This window comes from Chanodichthys erythropterus, chromosome 7 (assembly GCF_024489055.1).
Source record: "Chanodichthys erythropterus isolate Z2021 chromosome 7, ASM2448905v1, whole genome shotgun sequence".
NCBI classification, from domain to species: Eukaryota; Metazoa; Chordata; class Actinopteri; order Cypriniformes; family Xenocyprididae; genus Chanodichthys; species Chanodichthys erythropterus.
Genome location: NC_090227.1, coordinates 26,112,046 through 26,131,783, shown reverse-complemented (window position 1 = coordinate 26,131,783; position 19,738 = coordinate 26,112,046). Strand labels below are relative to the sequence as shown.

General features: G+C 36.1%; 1 protein-coding gene across 2 annotated transcripts in view; it reads right to left on the bottom strand.

Moving 5' to 3' along the window:
• Nucleotides 1-19,738, bottom strand: part of vwf (von Willebrand factor) — a 64,620-nt gene that overhangs the window by 31,397 nt on the left and 13,485 nt on the right. For both annotated transcript variants that reach the window (XM_067389978.1, XM_067389977.1), the window contains exons 6-27: nt 19,476-19,597; nt 19,143-19,359; nt 18,931-19,053; nt 14,339-14,450; nt 14,177-14,223; nt 13,813-13,949; nt 13,594-13,732; nt 13,341-13,441; nt 11,850-12,045; nt 11,280-11,495; nt 9,595-9,835; nt 7,188-7,282; nt 6,909-7,063; nt 6,113-6,216; nt 5,855-5,993; nt 5,648-5,782; nt 5,213-5,359; nt 4,251-4,391; nt 4,047-4,145; nt 3,770-3,926; nt 1,015-1,170; nt 778-913 (exon numbers count right to left, since the gene is read on the bottom strand). In XM_067389978.1, the coding sequence (XP_067246079.1) occupies nt 778-913; nt 1,015-1,170; nt 3,770-3,926; nt 4,047-4,145; nt 4,251-4,391; nt 5,213-5,359; nt 5,648-5,782; nt 5,855-5,993; nt 6,113-6,216; nt 6,909-7,063; nt 7,188-7,282; nt 9,595-9,835; nt 11,280-11,495; nt 11,850-12,045; nt 13,341-13,441; nt 13,594-13,732; nt 13,813-13,949; nt 14,177-14,223; nt 14,339-14,450; nt 18,931-19,053; nt 19,143-19,359; nt 19,476-19,597 (3,115 nt within the window). The remainder of the gene's footprint in view (nt 1-777; nt 914-1,014; nt 1,171-3,769; nt 3,927-4,046; nt 4,146-4,250; nt 4,392-5,212; nt 5,360-5,647; nt 5,783-5,854; nt 5,994-6,112; nt 6,217-6,908; nt 7,064-7,187; nt 7,283-9,594; nt 9,836-11,279; nt 11,496-11,849; nt 12,046-13,340; nt 13,442-13,593; nt 13,733-13,812; nt 13,950-14,176; nt 14,224-14,338; nt 14,451-18,930; nt 19,054-19,142; nt 19,360-19,475; nt 19,598-19,738) is intronic.

The following is a 19,738-nucleotide window of genomic DNA, read 5'->3' as shown; positions in this document are numbered from 1 at the left end:
ACTGACTTTAGACTAGGTTTTTTCTGGTCAGTGGCGCAATTGTTTAATGGAACAGCAAAATAGCACCAGGGATTGTTTGCGCCGGAACACGCCTCCTTTTTTGCGCTGAACCGCCCAGTGAGGTCAAGTTCATTCACTAGTTTAGCGACGTGCTTCTGTGGAGGGAAAAGCGCGCTTTGCGCGGGCGCAAAATAGGAATGACACATGCGTCGGTGTACAAAGTCAATTGCGCTGGGTGCAAGATAGGGCCCTATATGTTAATATAATATGTTAATGTATGTGTGTGTGTGTATACACTTTCTGGCCAAAAAAAGTCGTTGTTTGGATATAAATAGGCAAATACTTAAAAGTCTATCACTGGATCATTACTGCTGTGATTATTATGTTTCTAGCATGTTATATATTTTGGAACAGTTCTTTTAAGATCTTGACCAAAAATTGATGCACCTCTTGATGAAAATAACATCACAATATTTATTTCCATCATAAGGTGCATCAATAATTGGTCTAGTTCTTGTACTGACAATGCAAGAGGTGAGTACTCTGTTAAGTCTCCTCCAGAACATCCCAAAGACTTTTAATGAAATTAAGGTCTGGACTCTCACTGCAATAATGATCAATTCATAGACTCTTAAGTATTTGTCTATTCTTTTCATTTTTTCTATTTGCTATTTTTTAGATTTTGAGATTAAATATGACTTTTCTTTATGAGATTCTCCTACACACTGCATGGAGTAATGAGTGAAGGAGATCAAAGAAGAATGTTGCATAGCATACCATATCTGGCAAAGATGAGGATCTTCACGGTTAAGGATGAACTGTTTTCCATGGGAGATTCTCTCCCCGCCATGCACACACACCTGACACTGTGACGGTTCAACACACTTCCTCAGCACCTCATCTAAAACTTGCCCTGAGGGATTGAAGCAGACAGAATGTGTGAATGTGAAAGTGAAAGTGAGATTGAAGTCTATGAAGTCAATTTACTCGTCGGTATGTGTGACTTAGCCCTACCTGGTGGGCAGACGGCATGGCATCCCTCCACACATGTCATAGGACAGTTCAGAGGTTCAGGATGCTGGCAGGTGGTAGGGCAAGCGCTACCACAGGCGTTATATTTCCACTCACACTCCACTCCTGCATCCTTATTCAGCTCCTCACAACTCATTGCTGTAAGTAAACAGTCATATAGCACACACTGTTGTACAATTTGACTTTCTGTAACTCTTAACTCTTACACATTCATGTTTCTGTCTTGGGGTTAAAGGGTTAGTTTTTCCAACAATACAAATAGGTGCTCACCAGGCTCATAAAATAACATTTGATATAGGCTATTTCATTATATTTCATCTAAGGCCTGTGCAGTTATAGGTTTAGTGCAGTTTTATGTATTTATTAGTGCTTTCAAAATTAGCACGTTAACAAACACAATACATTTTTTTCAGTTAAAAATATTTAACGCAATTAAAGCAGCATACAAACCAGATTCCAAAAAAGTTGGGACACTGTACAAATTGTGAATAAAAAAGGAATGCAATAATTTACAAATCTCATAATCTTATATTTTATTCACAATAGAATATAGATAACATATCAAATGTTGAAAGTGAGACATTTTGAAATGTCATGCCAAATATTGGCTTATTTTGGATTTCGTGAGAGCTACACATTCCAAAAAAGTTGGGAGAGGTAGCAATAAGAGGCTGGAAAAGTTAAATGTACATATAAGGAACAGCTGGAGGACCAATTTGCAACTTATTAGGTCAATTGGCAACATGATTGGGTATAAAAAGAGCCTGTCAGAGTGGCAGTGTCTCTCAGAAATCAAGATGGGCAGAGGATCACCAATTCCCCCAATGCTGCAGCGAAAAATAGTGGAGCAATATCAGAAAGGAGTTTCTCAGAGAAAAACTGCAAAGAGTTTGAAGTTATCATCATCTACAGTGCATAATATCATCCAAAGATTCAGAGAATCTGGAACAATCTCTGTGCGTAAGAGTCAAGGCCAGAAAACCATACTGGATGCCCGTGATCTTCAGGCCCTTAGACGGCACTGCATCACATACAGGAATGCTACTGTAATGGAAATCACAACATGGGCTCAGGATTACTTCCAGAAAACATTGTTGGTGAACACAATCCACTGTGCCATTCGCCGTTGCCGGCTAAAACTCTATAGGTCAAAAAAGAAGCCATATCTAAACAGTTTTCTCTGGGCCAAGGCTCATTTAAAATGGACTGTGGCAAAGTGGAAAACTGTTCTGTGGTCAGACGAATCAAAATTTGAAGTTCTTTTTGGAAAACTGGGACGCCAGAGGACAAGGACAACCCAAGTTGTTATCAATGCTCAGTTCAGAAGCCTGCATCTCTGATGGTATGGGGTTGCATGAGTGGCAGCTTACACATCTGGAAAGGCACCATCAATGCTGAAAGGTATATCCAAGTTCTAGAACAACATATGCTCCCATCCAGACGTCATCTCTTTCAGGGAAGACCTTGTATTTTCCAACATGACAATGCCAGACCACATACTGCATCAATTACAACATCATGGCTGCGTAGAAGGATCCGGGTACTGAAATGGCCAGCCTGCAGTCCAGATCTTTCACCCATAGAAAACATTTGGCGCATCATAAAGAGGAAGATGCGAGAAAGACAGTTGAGCAACTAGAAGCCTGTATTAGACAAGAATGGGACAACATTCCTATTCCTAAACTTGAGCAGCTTGTCTCCTCAGTCCCCAGACATTTGCAGACTATTATAAAAAGAGCAGGGGATGCCACACAGTGGTAAACATGGTCTTGTCCCAACTTTTTTTGAGATGTGTTGATGCCATGAAATTTAAAATCAACTTATTTTTACCTTAAAATGATACATTTTCTCAGTTTAAACATTTGATGTCATCTATGTTGTATTGTGAATAAAATATTGAAATTTGAAACTTCCACATCATTGCATTCTGGTTTTATTCACAATTAGAACAGTGTCCCAACTTTTTTGGAATCGGGTTTGTACATTTTTTCCATCATAATGTGGCTAGCGTTGCATTATATGATCACGCTCTTCTTCACATAAATACTTTTAAACCATTCAAGCGCCACAAGACAAATGATAACACGCTGTCTATGAATGTCGTGTCTGTGTTATGTCCACGTCTGTCCACGTCATGTTCAGCAGCGGCAGCTCTTAAAGTCACAGTAGCTTAATAAATCAGTTGTTTTGATGTCTGTCATTAATATTAATCAAAGAACAAGGGTAAAAGAGAAAATTATAAAATTTTATGCAGTGAAGACTGTAAAGTATTTAATAACTTTATTCAATTTCTGTATACAGCCGAATCATAGCTGTGATGATATAGAGCGATATCGCACAGCTGATATCGCTTATATGTGTGTGTGTTATATTTGCAAGCATTTGATAGAAATTATTTTTTATTTTTTGTGGTTAATTAGAAAATACCCTGTTAAAAGTAAAACATGACTTAAAATCTATTCCAAACAGTAAATATTGCCCTTAAATTTGATAATAATAAAAAAAAAATTTAGAACACAAATACTATTTGTACAGTTTCAGAAGAGTTTTTTGTCATTTTTGGAGATCAAGAGCTTCTATACCATTCACTTTCATTGTGTAAAAGAGTGTGAACATTCTACTTAATGTCTTAATTTGTATTCTGCAGAAGAAATAACGTCTGTTGGGTTTGTAATAACTTGTTGGTGAGAAAATTACCTTTAAGTGCCTTGCTAAGGGGTACAGTGGTGAAACTTACGGCACAAATCGTTGGACCTCCAGTTCACCAGCAGCCCCTTCTGAGCACATTCGTGAGCGTATGCGGCTATGGTGTTACAGAAACATGCACAGTCACCGACCGATGGACACGAGCATGTGTCATGAGTACAGATGTCCCAGTACGGCTCAGGGTCCACCTGATACAGTCAGAGTAAAAAGTAAAAAAAATAAAAAAATTATAAGAAAGCGGAGTAATGACCACATGACATTGTGTTGTCATCATTTAATTGTGACTATTGAGTATAAATGTTACTAACCACAATATTGCACTCCCTGAAGATGGTGCTGGTGAGCACACGGCAGGACTGTTCCACGGTCACCAGCTTCACCATGTCTGTGCTGCATTGAGACAGCACCTGCATGCAGATCAAAATATGTAATCTGAGATCATTTAATCTCTTTATGCTTTGACTCGCTGTAGGAAAACTCTCCAGCTCAGGCCGTGATGCACATTAACTCACCGGAACAGCGTCAGCACAGCTAGGTCGAACTTTCCACGAGTTTCCAAAGTCTGCAGCGTCCACCTCCATCTGGTTACTGCTGCTCAACAGATCGTTATTCTGACTGCCATCAAAATTTCCACAAAGGCCACATACTTTCCCCTTAAATACACACAAATAAACTTATAAGCTTATTCTTAATTTCTCAATTGTGCTCCAAGTTTAGTTGTAACCCATATAACCTATATTGCAGACATGCTCAAAGGTAAATATATATACATCCATTTTTATTCATAAATAATTTTTAACTCTAAAAATGTTTTTATTGGCGTTAACTCTTGCTAAAAAAAAAAAAAAAAAATTTTGGGGACATGTTAAAATAAAAAAAAATTATTCATCAGCTTTTATTTATAAATATATATATATTTTTAATAAATCAGATAAAAACCCATATTGTGGACATGCTCAAAGGTAAAAATAAATCATACTTTATACATACATTTGGATTCATAAATCATTTTAACTCTAAAAAATTTTTTTTTGTTTTTTGTTTACTTGATGCATCTGACAAAAACTTTCGAGGACATGCTGAAAAAATATTTTTTATTCATAAATTTTGATTCATTATCTTAATTATAAAAATATTTTTTTATAATATTCAAATATTAAATGTTTATTTTATGTATTATTAAAACATTATAAATACTTTTATAAAAATGTCTCTTTGGGGACATGCTTAAAGATAAAAACTATTCATAATTTTTTTTTTATTATTCATAATATTTGATTCATAAATCATTTTTTACTCTAAAAATCCTTTTTCTTTTTTGGTTAACTTGCTAAATCTTACCACTTGGGTAACATACTCCAAGATAAACATAATTCACAAATATTTTTCACAACAAAAAAAAGAAGTTGTCTATGGTATGTGCTCACTCAGATAGCTAGGCAGATGTGTGTGTTTTTCTTTTAATGTGTGTTACCCTGTACTGTCCATTGATCTGCAGTGAGATTCGGGTCCCTGTGTCCCAGGTGATGGAGATGTGTTTACCCAGAAGGACGATGTAATACTGTCCAGAGCGCACAATCTCAACCGCTATCTCTTTCAACACAGGCCTCTTCATCCTCACCTAGAGAAGAAGACAACAGTGAAAGAAAGAAAAAAGTCTGTATGCTTTTACTACACACATGATGCTTGTCATAACGTGTCTATCTATCTATCTATCTATCTATCTATCTATCTATCTATCTATCTATCTATCTATCTATCTATCTATCTATCTAATTGGTTTAGTTTGCTCTGCTAACAAAATATCTTTTGCACTATTGTGCATTTAGTAACATTTTATTGGCAACAACATCCAAGACTGTAGCTTTATAGTGTAAAATATAACTCTATAACTGAGTTTTAGTGTTACCTCGCCATGTTCCATTACAATCAGCCCTCCCATGTACAACACTGTGATGCTTTTACTGCAGCGGTAACCTGCGATCCCACAAGCGGAGTTCTCCACCAGAACCCTAAACGTTCCATCCAATCCATTACAGTAATCCTACACAGACAGACAAAGAAAATGAGCAAAAACATGGATGAATATGAGGGAAAGAGAGAATATTGAGTTTACCTGAGCTAGTACGTATTGGCAAGGTCCAGGAAATGAGAACTTCAGTCCATCAAAGCTGATGTAGTGTGTCTCTCCTATCACACGACACACACCGTCACACACACGCTGCGTACACTTCCACTGACGCTTCTCACAAACACTGGGAAATGTAATTGAAAAAAAAATAATAAGAATGCTTATTCTTGTCATCTGATGTATGCAACAAAATTACATTACACCAGTGTCAGCCAATAGAAGAGCCATGATTGGCTCATTTACCAGGTGTTGCAGTCCACATTAATGCTCTGTCCTGAGGCATAGGGGCGGTTGTTATGGTAACAAGGGCACTGTTCTTGTGGAATGCATTCTTTTTTGTGTCGAACCTGCAAACACCCATAACATTAAAAAACAATTTTATATAGCCTAAAAAGATTTATACATTAAAAAGCTGCATACGTAAAATGCTCATAGATACGTTTAATAAATATAATGTATGCTCATTTGTGCATTTTAATTGAGTGAAAAGAAAAATATTGTGAGGAGAAATTATTTATGTAGAAAACTAACTAAATAATGTGCTGTAGATAATATTAATGGTTTAAATAATTTTGTACATATTTCTAATAATGTGGTGTTAAATTATTGACAATACAGTTATGAAATTCCATAGACAAGTAAATGTCTAACATTTATACTTCATATTTAAAAAAAAAAATACAAATCACAGTTTCCAAAACTTATTAAGCAGCACAACTGTTTTCAACATTGATAATAATAATAAATGTTTCTTGAGCAGCAAATCAGCATATTAGAATGATTTCTGAAGAATCATGTGATTTTTTTTTATCAAAAAACAATTAAAAAAGTAAAAAAAAAATATTTTTCAAAAGTATTTTTTCAGAAACAAATTATCAAAACATTAAAAAGTTGTGTAAATATAGTTAAGGAAACATAAAGCTGATCTGATCTGAATTTACCAGTCCTACTTCGTTCATGAATATTAATGTTTCTTAATATAAACATAAATTATATTGTGTAACAAACAGCATTTCCTAGTGTTCGCTTTCACACTTACCGTTCCAGGTGGACACATACAGCCAGACACACATCCCTGACGGACACACTCCAGGTCCAGATTCTGGCAGGTCTTAGCACACTCTATCCCAGCATCCCTTGCACTGCCACACTCAAACTGCTGCAGTGGAGGTGGACAAGAGATAGAGCGCCGCACTACAGGTGAAACACACAAAGAATTCATTATATGTACTTGACTGAGCAACAGTATTCTGTTCACTTGTGTGTTTCTGTTGTATCAAGTGCAGTTTTGCTCCATTATGAAAGCGAGGAGAAATACCTCTTGAAGAAGAATGTTCGTCAAAGAAGAGGTCTGTCAGTGTAGATCCAGTGGCTTCATTAGAAGTGCATTGCATTGATCCGCTCTCACATACACTACATACAGAAAAAACAATAAAATGTAAAAAATAATTATATATACACTGGAGCATGGAGTTGGAAAGATTTTTTGATGTTTTTGACAAGTCTCTCATTTATTTGATCAAAAATACAGTAAAATAGTAATATTGTGAAAAATATTACAATTTAAAGTAACTGTTTTCAATTTGAATATATTATAAAATGTCATTTATTCATGTGATGCCAAAGCTGAATTTTCAACAGCATTACTCCAGTCTTCAGAGTCACATGGTCATTTTTTGATGATGATTATAAAGTTCAGAAGCACAGCATTTATGTGAAATAGAATTTTTTTAATATCGTAAGTCTTTACTGTCCATTTAGATCAATTATTGCATCCTTGCTGTATATTAAATTGTTTTTTTCTTAATTAAATTATGTCAAGTGTCTGGATAATTTTTGGTCTTAAATTTTTATCAATATTTTTTTTTTTAAACTTTTTAAAAAAAATTACTGGGAGTCCACTGTATGAAGATTTTTTGGGTATAATATGTCACAGTTTACTTTATTTTGCTATCCTCATAAATTACCTATAAAGTCCTGCACTCAAATAAATAAAAATTGTATCTAGTGTCTGAATAATTTTTGGTTTGACTGTGTGTATATATAGTGTGTATATATAGTGTGTATATATATATATATATATATATATATATATATATATATATATATATATATATATATATACACACACACACACACACACACACACACAGTGTCCTTCATAAGTATTTGAACAGACCCATAGACATCACCAGACTCTTGGTTTCACACTTTGAAATGCTTTTCCAGGCCTTTAATGCAGCCATTTTCAACGGTTGCTTGATTTGGGGGGTTTCTGCCTTTAGTCTCCCCTTCAGCTGGTGAAATGCTTGTTCAATAGGATTTAAATCTGGAGACTGACTTGGCCAATCTAAGACCCACAATTTCTATGATATTCTCCTCGATTGAGTTGGCAGTACTAGTGTTTTGGCTCATTGTCCTGATGCCATATGAAGCACTTCCCAATGAGTCTGGTGGCATTTTCTTGAACATTGGTAGGCAAGATTCTTTTGTACACTTCTGAATTCATTCTTCTGCTGCCATCATTGAATAAGTCATCAATAAAGATGAGTGAGCCTGTTCCAGAGGCAGACATGCATGCCCATAACATGACACTACCTCCACCATGCTTTCCAGATGAGCTTGTATGCCTTGGATCATTTGCAGTTTCTTTTTTTCTCCACACTTTTTGCTTTTCCACTTGGATAAAGATTAATCTTTGCCTCATCTGTCCATAAAATTCTGTTCTAAAACTCTACTGGCTCATCTCTGTGTGTTTTTGCAAATTCAAATTGCCTTTCCTATGTTTGGTACTGATCAGATGTTTGTTCTTGCTGTGTATGTTGTTTGATCTAGCTCTGTAATTCAGCAGATTGTGAGACCATCACCCAAGCTTTCTGGATTTTGCTGGTGATTTTACTGACAGATATTTTTCATAGCCCTTGCCATTTGTCTATCATCAACTGCTGTTGATTTTCTCAGCTACCTGGCCGTTGTCAGTTGCTGAAGCTTGCCAGTGGTATCTATCTTTTTCAGGACATTCCAAGTCAGTCTCCAGATTTAAATCCTATTGAACAAGCATTTCACAAGCTGAAGAGGAGACAGGAGACAGGAGAAAGGAGAAAGGCAGAAACTCCCCAAAACAAGCAATCGTTGAAAATGGCTGCATTAAAGGCCTGGAAAAGCATTTCAAAGTGTGAAACCAAGAGTCTGGTGATGTCTATGGGTCACAGACTCGCTCTTATGCTTGCTTACAAAGGATTTACAACTAAATATTAGCTTTTACACATTTATATTTACATTAAGTTAAACCATCCCAATACTTATGCTCACATTAGGCAGAGAGATGAAACGCTAAAAGTGCTGTTCTTCTTAGTTGGTAAAACATTTTGTGTTGAAACAGTCAATAATAAAATGTGACATTCTGTACTTCTGCCTCATATTCAATACTTATGGAGGGCACTGTATATATATATATATATATATATATATATATATATATATATATATATATATATATATATATAGGTTTTCTGACAGATGATATTAGATTAAAGCCAATATTATGGTTACTGATAATAATAATAACACTGTTTATATGACAAAGATTATAGTCATATTCCAACTCTCTATATATTTAATATCATATTACCGGTGAGACACAGGCAGTTGACCAAATATGAAGCTATCAAAGAAACCTGATGTGGAACTGTATAGTAAAATACTGTGTTTTTTCCCCTGCTAACCAGATGGCGTGATGGTCACCAATGATGTCGTTGGGCTCAAAGATTTCTCCGTTATGGTGGCACGAGCAGTGTTCGGGTGGCACACACTCCCCCGCGTCACTGAGGAAGAGTCCTCTGGGGCAGAAACAGCCTTCTTCACAGAACCCACCACAATCACTGTCAGGCAGCGACAGAGACCGACACGTCTGATTACACACGTTCCCACAAACCTCGTACGACTGGTCATCCGGACAGGTCAGTTCTGCTCGAACACACACACACAAAAACAGTTTTCCATTTTTCCTGGGGACTTTCCATAGACATAGTGATTTTTATACTGTACATACTGCATATTCTATCCCTCTACACGAACCCTACCAATCACAGAAAACTTTCTGCATTTTTAGATTTTCAAAACACTTCATTTAGTATAATTTATAAATTGTTTTCATCATGGGAACCAAAAAAATGTACCCATAAGGACACAATTTACTGGTATTACTATCCTTGTGGGGACATTTGGTCCCATAACCAAGATGGAGAACCCATAACCTGGAGATTTTCCATTCATTTTATAGGCCTACAGATCTAGTGATATTTCCTATCCCCTAACCCTCAGATAAACCTTTCAGCATTTTTAGATTTTCATGAACATATTATTTAGTGTTTATTCAGCTATTTTGGAACTGTTTTGCTGTCTTAAAGGTGCAGTATGTACTAATTCTATCCGCTAGAGGTCGCTAGAAGCCTGTTCAAAACAAAGGCGTAGCTTGATGAAGCCAAGTTTGAGAGCGGAATCTTGGGACATGTGGTCTTCACCTCAACGGACGGTGCAAAAGAATAAGGATTGGACTCGGGAAGAACTCATGTTCATGGATGTGATTATTAACGTTACTGTAGTATGAAGCAGAGCAGGACCAAGCGTTGTGGGAGCTAAATGAGGCCGCTGGAGCGATTGAGCATACAGCGGAACTTTTATTATGCCACAGTCACCGGCACCGCTTTCGCTTTTCAGGTCATGAGTATGAGGTAACACAGCTCTGTTATTATTAGATACAATTGAATGTGTTGAAAATGTTATAATTTTACTCTGTGCACTCGGTGGCTGTTGTGAGACACTTGATTGAGACACACTGCAGTAAGATAGATCGATTTTAGAATATCATATTAAATACTGGATGGCTTGTGTTGATAAATGTATTGTATGATGGAGAAAATGCTGTATTACTGTTACTAAAAATAAAGCTGCATCTGATTATGCTATGTTAGCTACTTGACAAAATAGTGTTTTCCTCTGAGGCGTGGTACTCACAAAAAAAATCAAGAAAATTAGATTTAAACAATAAGACTAAACGTGTTGAGCTATATAACAATGATTAGTTTTCTGTCTACAAATATATCAAAACAGTTGTTCCCTTGTCTATTAAAACGTGTAATATATTAATGGTTTAAACCGGAAACCGAGGGTAACGCGGGTATGACGCAATTGACAGGCGACTCCTGACACGTCCCGGAGCTTTGGTTAAAATTGCAATTTTCTCACGATTTACAAATAGTTGGAAACATTTGGTATATTGTAAGTACTCAAGTGAACAAAATATATAACACTTGCCTAGTGGTTTTTGGATATTTTACTGCAAAAATATTACATATTGCACCTTTAACTCTTATATGGAGTTTAAAACTCTAGACAGAATGAGATATACCACAGTATCCATGACCCCTCCAGTTGATTAGCACTCCCTTGTCTGCGCAGGCGGCTGCATAGCTGCGAACTGAATCACACAGGCACTCTTGGCCGTCTGTGCAGGAGCAGACATCATAGCGGCAGTTTTTCACATACGGCTCAGGGCTGACCACATAATGACAGGGTTCAAACTTCACAGAGAGCAGCACAGCACAGGCTTCTTCTGCAAAACGCACTGTAGACGTACAAAACATAGAAATACACTTATTGTTACCTGCTGGTCTTTGTTGCCCTCTAGTGTTCAGTGCATTTATAAATCATGACATCATGCATTGCTGACATCAGTTCATTCCTCTATCTTAACTTAAGATATTGCAAAGTGAACATTATCAAACATGACATTTATATTGAGATAAAATTGCATCTATTGTGCATTTATAAATATGCATCTGTATAGGGCTGTAACCACAATATCAGTATTCAGATTAGTGGTCGATATGTTCTTTTACTGGCAGATTCTTTAAACTTGACACCTGTCCCACTAATATTGAATATTTTTGGTCACATCCTTGTGTGTGTTTGTGTATACCTCTCTTAGGATTTAAGATACAAGGATCTGAGTGTTGCAACTGAACATCATCACAGTCTGCGTTCATCTTCCATGCGTTGCCGAATCCTTCGACGCGTGTCTCCACCAGCCCGCCCACCGTTAAGAAGTCGTCTCCTTGGTTACCATTATAATTACCGCACAGACCGCACGTTTTCCCAGCATAGGCAGGGTTTAGCTGCAAACGCACACACACATATGCTCACATATCAGGTTTGCAGCACAGGAATATTTGACACATGTCCCAGATTCTGCATTTCACAGACAGACTGTATGTACATGGACATTATTTATGCATTAGCATTCTCAGAGATATGATCCACGCTGTTGGAAATTCCAGCTAAAACCAGTTTAAGGTGGTAGACTGTTTTACAACGTTTCTGGATGGCTAAAGATGGTTGTTTGCTAATTCAAACTGGTTTAAGCGATTGATCGAGGCTACCAAGCTTTAAAAAACAATGACAAAAACATCATTAAACTTACAGCATAAAAATGTCACAGTTATTATAAAAATGGTCCATACAGAATGCATTTTGGGGTGCAATATCTTAATGTATTCCAATGTAAAAATTTTTGGTCTGTTCCTCACACAAAATGTCTTCATCTTTTAGCGGAATACTGTGAGGTTTGGAAAAACAATATGATGGTAAATAACTAATGATCAGTGTTATTTTAGTATTATTTACTGCATGTACTATTATAGTATTTATTAATATTTTGAATTAGCTTTGTATCACATTTCTTTTTAATTTTAATTCAGGTTTTAGTGCTTTTGTTATGTTTATTAGGTTTTTTAATATTTCAGTTTAGCTTTCACTTATTTTTATTTCAGTTATAGTTTTAGTCATTTTTTGTACTTAAACTTATAGCAAATTAATTATGATCAGTGATATTTTAGTATTATTTACTGTATGTACTAATTTAGAATTTTTTAATATTTTGAATTAGCTTTTACATCAGATTTCTTAATTTTAGTTCAGGTTTTAGTGCTTGTTTTTTTTTTTTCAATTTAGCTTTCATTTTTATTTCAGTTTTGTACTTAAACTTTTGCCATTTCTAAATTGCATGTAACATTTTTAAGTTTAATTTGTTCATCATATATATATATTTTATTTTATTTCATTTCAGCTTCATTTTACTTACCACAAATGATTTGTAAAAATTTAAGTTTTTAGCTTTAGTTTTAGATAAAAATAACAACACTGATGATGACACCATTTTCATTTATTGGGCTGGGCAAACATTTTCTTTGGTACACTGCAAAAAAATATTATTATCTAACAGATTGTTGGAGTATGTTTTACAACAATTTATTTCAGTCTCTCTACTTGAAAATTTCACCTTTAATTCAATGTGTTATGTACAGTTTTTCTGTGATTATTTGTGAAATTTACTAGCAATTTCTGAGTGAAAATTGTTTCAATTTTTTCTCTTTCAGTGTATAGTTTGTTTTTTCCAGAAGAGCACACTCACCCTGAGCAAAACACGTCCTCTGCCATCCCAATCCAGATGAAGATCGTCACCGTAACGCAATCTTACAGATGACAACAATGTATTCTGGACTCTTAGGGGACCTACACACAAACAAATTACTGTTATGGTGCGCTAGAATTTGTACAGCATTATTACAGTGTAACTGTCCTTTATTTGTAAAAAAAAAAAAAAAAAAGCCATTGCATCTATATGTTCTGTGTATGCATTGTGTGTATTTTGCTACTTGACAGACCATTAATTAAGGGTGTTTTCACATCCATTCCATCCACAGAGACCACGCCCCCATGCTTGAGGTGAACCGTCTGATTGGCCAGATCTCGAAATCTCAGTGTAATTGACCGTGTGCAGATGGCATCTTGGTCATCTGCACACTTAAACAGAAAAATACAACAATAAGCACACAGCCAAACAAACAAGCACACGTATATATACAACACAGAAGATTTCAGACCTGTGCAGTCTCAATGATGGCAGAAAAAGAGTTGCTCTGGCAGTCTTTAGCGAGCAGATACTGACAAATCCCACTGAAGGTGAAGAACTTATCGTCAAAGGTCTTATAATGGGACTGTCCTGTCACCAGACACTCCCCTAAGAAGAGACAGAGGAAGAAATCGATAAGAAAGCAATGTTTGTTCATCAGGGCATTCAGAAATATTAATGTCAACATTAAAACTGCATTTGCAAAACATTTTAGTGTTGTAATGGGTCATATTTCCTGGTGTTTACTTACAATAAATTGAGCTAGATTGACATTAAGATACTGTTAATTATTGGAAGGTTAATTAAATTAAAATAAGCAACAAATTCACATTTACCAGGACATCCTTCGTTGGTACATTCCCATGATCCATGGCGACAGACGCTAAAAGTTAAGGTGAGTTTAAATTAATGTGTTCAGATGCAGTATCCACACATATTTGAATGCAGTGTTTTGTAATGTGTGTGTGTATATGTGTGGGAGGGTACATGTGTCCCACCATGTGTTGCACTCCTGCGATATGGAGGAACCAGGAGGGTAGCTACGTCCAGCATGCGTGCAGGAGCACTGAGAGACGTCAACACAGCGATCTCCGTCCAACACCTTGCCCGCTGACACACACATTCCACACATTCAACATTAGGCAGGAAAAGGTACACTAAAAATAATCATTGGTGGTCAGTTTCTTTGTCTTGTTTTTCCAGTAACAATATCTAAAGATACATTTACCTAAAAAGCAAAATTGCATATGCATCAGAGAATGTATCTATAAAACTTTTTGGTAACACTTTATTTTACAGTGCCGTAGTTATTATTACTCAAATAAGTACTGAGTACTATTAATTAAAGGTGCTAAATAGGATGTTTTGTTTTACACATTTTTGCAATTTTACTTGAAACTGTCTTTACTAACTGATAAAAGACTATTTATTAGGTGCACTGAAAGGAATAATATTAATATACATCATCTGTGCACGAGGTAGAGCCTTAAAAACATCAGCCAATTGTTTACGCGATCATCGCATAAACGATTGGCCCTCTGGCTTGTCAATCACTGCCATGACGTTCCTTGTGAGAGACGAGCGTGGCTGCGCTCTCCAGTAACTTTCCACACTCCACAGGCACTGCATGCAATGTTTTTGTCCGGAGACAGGAGTAACAACTGCAGATTATGAGTTACCATGTGGTGAGTCCGACATAATGAATCCACTAACACGACACAGCGAATGCCGGTGGTAAACACTCGTGTTCCTATACTCGTGCACGAGTTTTGGGAGGCGTTCCCTGTGAAGGAGGGAGGTTGTTCTTACGCATGCGCTCATTTCAAAAACTCACTAACAGTCTTTGATTTCTCAGTCGACGAAAAGATCCTATTTAGCACCTTTAACTACATGTACTTACTATAGAGTTACAGTTAGGGTTAGGGTTTGGTTTAGGGTTAGTTACTTGTAGTTATGCATCATTTATTGTTATTACCACAGTAAGTACATGTAGTAACGTGTAACTACTGCACTGTAAAATAAAGTGTTACCAACTTTTTTTTTCTTTTTTCCCCCCACATTTATCAATATAAACTAAATAAACACTAAATGTTTTTTAAACTACACTACCATTCCAAAGTTTAGGACTTGTAAGATCTTTTTAATGTTTTTTAAATAAGTCTCTTATTAGGCCACGTTCATACTACTGTCAAGTTTTTTGCCGACGCTTAAGTGCATATTTGTGTTTGCACTCTGGAGAACATCAAATGTTTCTATTTACAACATGATTTTGCAGCGGTGAGCAATGTAGCCAATTACAGGCGTATTAGCTTATCTCTTGAATGCAATGGCCAATCAGGAGTGTTTAAGTTAGTTAGAATCCACTCACCCACTGGAAAAAAACGCCAGGGTTTTTCTTGAATGCTTGCGAAGCCTCTGATTAACAAAGTGTAAGAGACTCATTGTGCAGTGTAAACAACTATAACTGAGATAAGTTACAGCTTTTAAGTGATTATAAAGGAAGCACTCTTTGCATGCAAGTTTTGTTTTTCATGCTATAAGAGGACCAACGGCCAATGCAAAGTTTTAGATGTGACATCTACATATAAATGCAGGATTTACGCTAAAAAAAATAAAAAATAAAAATAAATAAATAAATATATACACAGTAGAGTCCAAAAGTTTGGAACCACTAAGATTTTTAATGTTTTTAAAAGAAGTTTCGTCTGCTCACCAAGGCTACATTTATTTAATTAAAAATACAGTAAAAACAGTAATATTGTGAAATATTATTACAATTTAAAATAACTGTTTTCTATTTGAATATATTTCACAAAGTAATTTATTCCTGTGATGCAAAGCTGAATTTTCAGCATCATTTCTCCAGTCTTCAGTGTCACATGATCCTTCAGAAATCATTCTAATATGCTGCTCAAGAAACATTTGATGTGTACAATTGTACAAAATATTTGTGTAAATCCTGAAAAAAAATGTACACAACTGTTTTAAAGACTGGAGTAACGATGCTGAAAATTCAGCTTTGCATCACAGGAATAAATTACTTTGTCAAATATATTTAATATATATATATATATATATATATATATATATATATATATATAATAACAATAAAATAAATAATAATGTAAATGCAGACTAGAAAAATATTTTTAAAATTCTATTCCAATTATTTGTAAAAGTAATGACTTAATATAATATAAAAATATATAAAATATAAAAATATATATCACTCTCTCTGTCTCACTGTACATTGCTATTCTTGTTATGGTGAAGCCGTCATTTACACATTACATCTGAACTTTACTAGAGCACCCTCACTAATTTCAGAAGCACCCTCAAATGTCAAATGTGATTTGATTCTGGAACTGGGCCTCCAAGTAACCATAATGACAGTGACCAAGGTAATCTTTAAGATGGCGACGTCCATAAAACTGAAAAGTCTTATCACTTTTGACATGACAAGAGACGAATTGCACCGTCTTACGTCTTTTACGACGTCTCGCGCATGACACGGCACTTGCACGTATTTCCTGTATTTGGCTCAAGTGTTCAAGTGGAATTGAAGAAGAACTTTTGATTAGGGGAAGGTTTTTTTTTCTCATTATTATATTCAATGCTTTGCATTTTAAAATACACTTCTAAATGTCTGTACAGTGGTCGCTATATAATAAGACACAATTTTAAAATTGTGGTGCTTCTTTAAGTGATAAAAATCAGTTGCAAATGATGTACAAAATACACACAGCCTACCCATATTTGCATCAATAAAATGTGCAACACTTAATATTTTACTACCAAATTATATGTATTATATAATTCATTTAACTTACAGTCATATGTTTTTCTTGACATCTCGCGATTTCCGGGCATGTGAGGTTCCGAACATAATGCATGATGGGATACGCTTAGCCTTGAATAGCGCTCCGAAGTGGTATTTAAGATAGTTTGGTTTTAGTGGGCAAGACTGCAAGTGTGGGCATTTGGACAGGTCTTGACAGGAGCCGCTCCGGTGGAGAACAGTGACTGGATCGAACACCTTAAGATGACGCACAGCTCAATATGTCCATTGCTGTAAGTTACCGAAAGCGAAACCACACACAAAACCCCCTTAGAAGAGCGTCTCTCTCGCATTGTTTAGGTCCAGTCCGGTTCCGTTCATACAGCGTAGATTTCTAAGAGATCGGTTGTGAGTCCTTATAATATACAGATATGAGTTCTGTTACAGAATGCGGTTGTCACTCCCGTAAACAACCGTACTGCGTGTGAACGTAATGGTATTAAAGCCCCCCTGAAATCAAAATTTAAGTTTTTTAGCTTTTAGTATGAATATGTTAGCCTAATATTATGAATAAGTTGGTGTGTTCCAAAACAATGACAAAATTCGCATTTAGGAGATATAAGCATTCAAATCTTACAGTCTCTCACTTCCGCTAAAATGGATCACGGATTTTCATGACATCACATCGCACTTCAGTTTCTCGTCAAATCTTCTTTCCAATCAAATGCTCTGTAGAATCTGAAGTCCTGCCTCCTCCTACACTCTTACAGACACTGAAGCTGAGGCTGAAATTGGTCATTTGCTCACACATTTACTAGTTTCTACATGGTGAATGGTACATAGTGCACTATAGAGAATAGGGAACGATTCAGAGAGTGTAAGTATGCTTTCCATTGATGCGAATGAAGTCTGTTTTCGCATTAGTGTCACATGAACCGCTGCAACGCGAGCAGTCTGCTCCGGTCCAGAGACACGAGAGCACAGAACGGATCATATGCGCGAGTCGGCTCAGACCACAAAAGGTATCAGACCCCTTTGAATTCTGCACAGAATGCTGTATATTAAAGGACATTAGGAGGAGAAACGGTTCGAGATTAGAAAGAAACTGAAGTTTTACAGAGTCTAACAGCTCTGGCCGAGCTGTAACATAAACAAAACGCTATTGGCTATTTTAAAAAGGGGCGGGGCAGTTCGATATATCTCCCTGTCTTTCTGTTTCAGTTGAAATTACGTCAACACATTGATTAATGCTGCACGTTCCAACACTCTTTAGTGGGCCTTTAAGGACTCAAAAAATACAGTCTGACAACATTCGGCTGCTGTGTGAACATGGCCTAGTCTCACCAAGGCTGCATTTATTTGATAAAAAATACAGTAAAATTGTGAAATATTATTACAGTTTAAAAAACTGTTTTATATTTTAATCTATTTTGAAATGTAATTTATTCCTAAGATTGCAAAGCTGAATTTTCAGCATCATTAGGCTACCCTAGTCTTCAGTCACATGATCCTTCAGAAATCATTCTAATATGCTGATTTTAATGCTTAAGAAACATTTCTTATTTAAGAATTAATTGAATACATTCTTGCTTAAAATATGAATATTTAAAGTATTAATTTCTTTAAAAGAAAACATAGCCCAAACATTTGAATGGTAGTGTATAATTTTTTAGTCATTATTTAATATTAAAGCATCAACTTAGTTGACATAAAATACACACAAGAGAGAGGTCATAAACAGTACAATGAAGCAAAAAAAGAAATTGAGGTAAATTTAATTTTTCTACATTGGTTGTCCGCTATCACTCTCACCTGGGCAGTTGCAGCCATCAACACACTCCTCCTTGCAGACTTCCTTGATGTTTACATTCTGACAGGAAGTGGAACAGGTCGGGGTGCAGTCGCTGTACTCCATGCCAATAGGACACTTAGGGGCTGATCAAATGGAAACATACATGTGTGAATAAACAGTTAATATCAGATTTGAAATGTATTTATATAAGTGTGAAAGTGAGATTGCTCACAGCACTGGCTCTGTACATGCCAGTTGGACAGTGTTACGCCGTGATTGGCACAGGTGCGGGCGTACTCCAGCATGGCCTGACACACGCATTCGTCTCCCGTACTGCAGTGACAGGCATCAGACTCGCACACGGACACAAACGCAGCCGCATCCACGAAGTGAGCACAACGCAGGAAGAGTGCTGAGCTGCTCATGGCCTCACATCGTGACATCTGATCCTGAAACACACACATACACACTCTGAAAAATCGCAAAATGTGCAATCTATACGATAAGGCTGACAGTATGGATTGTAACGAGGTTGTTGTGTTTGTTGTGCAGGCAAGCGTCTGACTTTCGCTGATTCTCCGGTGCTGTTGCAGCTCTGCGATGGGGGCAAGACGCGTTTACAGGGTTCATCTGCTCCTTTCATGGCCCAGGAATTTGCAAAGTCATATGGATCATCTGTCAGAAAACCTAAACACACACATTTATAAATCTATGAATTTCATGAAGCCTGTCAAGAATATGTTCTAGTCATATTTTATTTCAAAATGTAAATTAAACAATTATAAGAAAGTTAATTAATTAATACTTTTTAGTCAGTAAGTATTAATT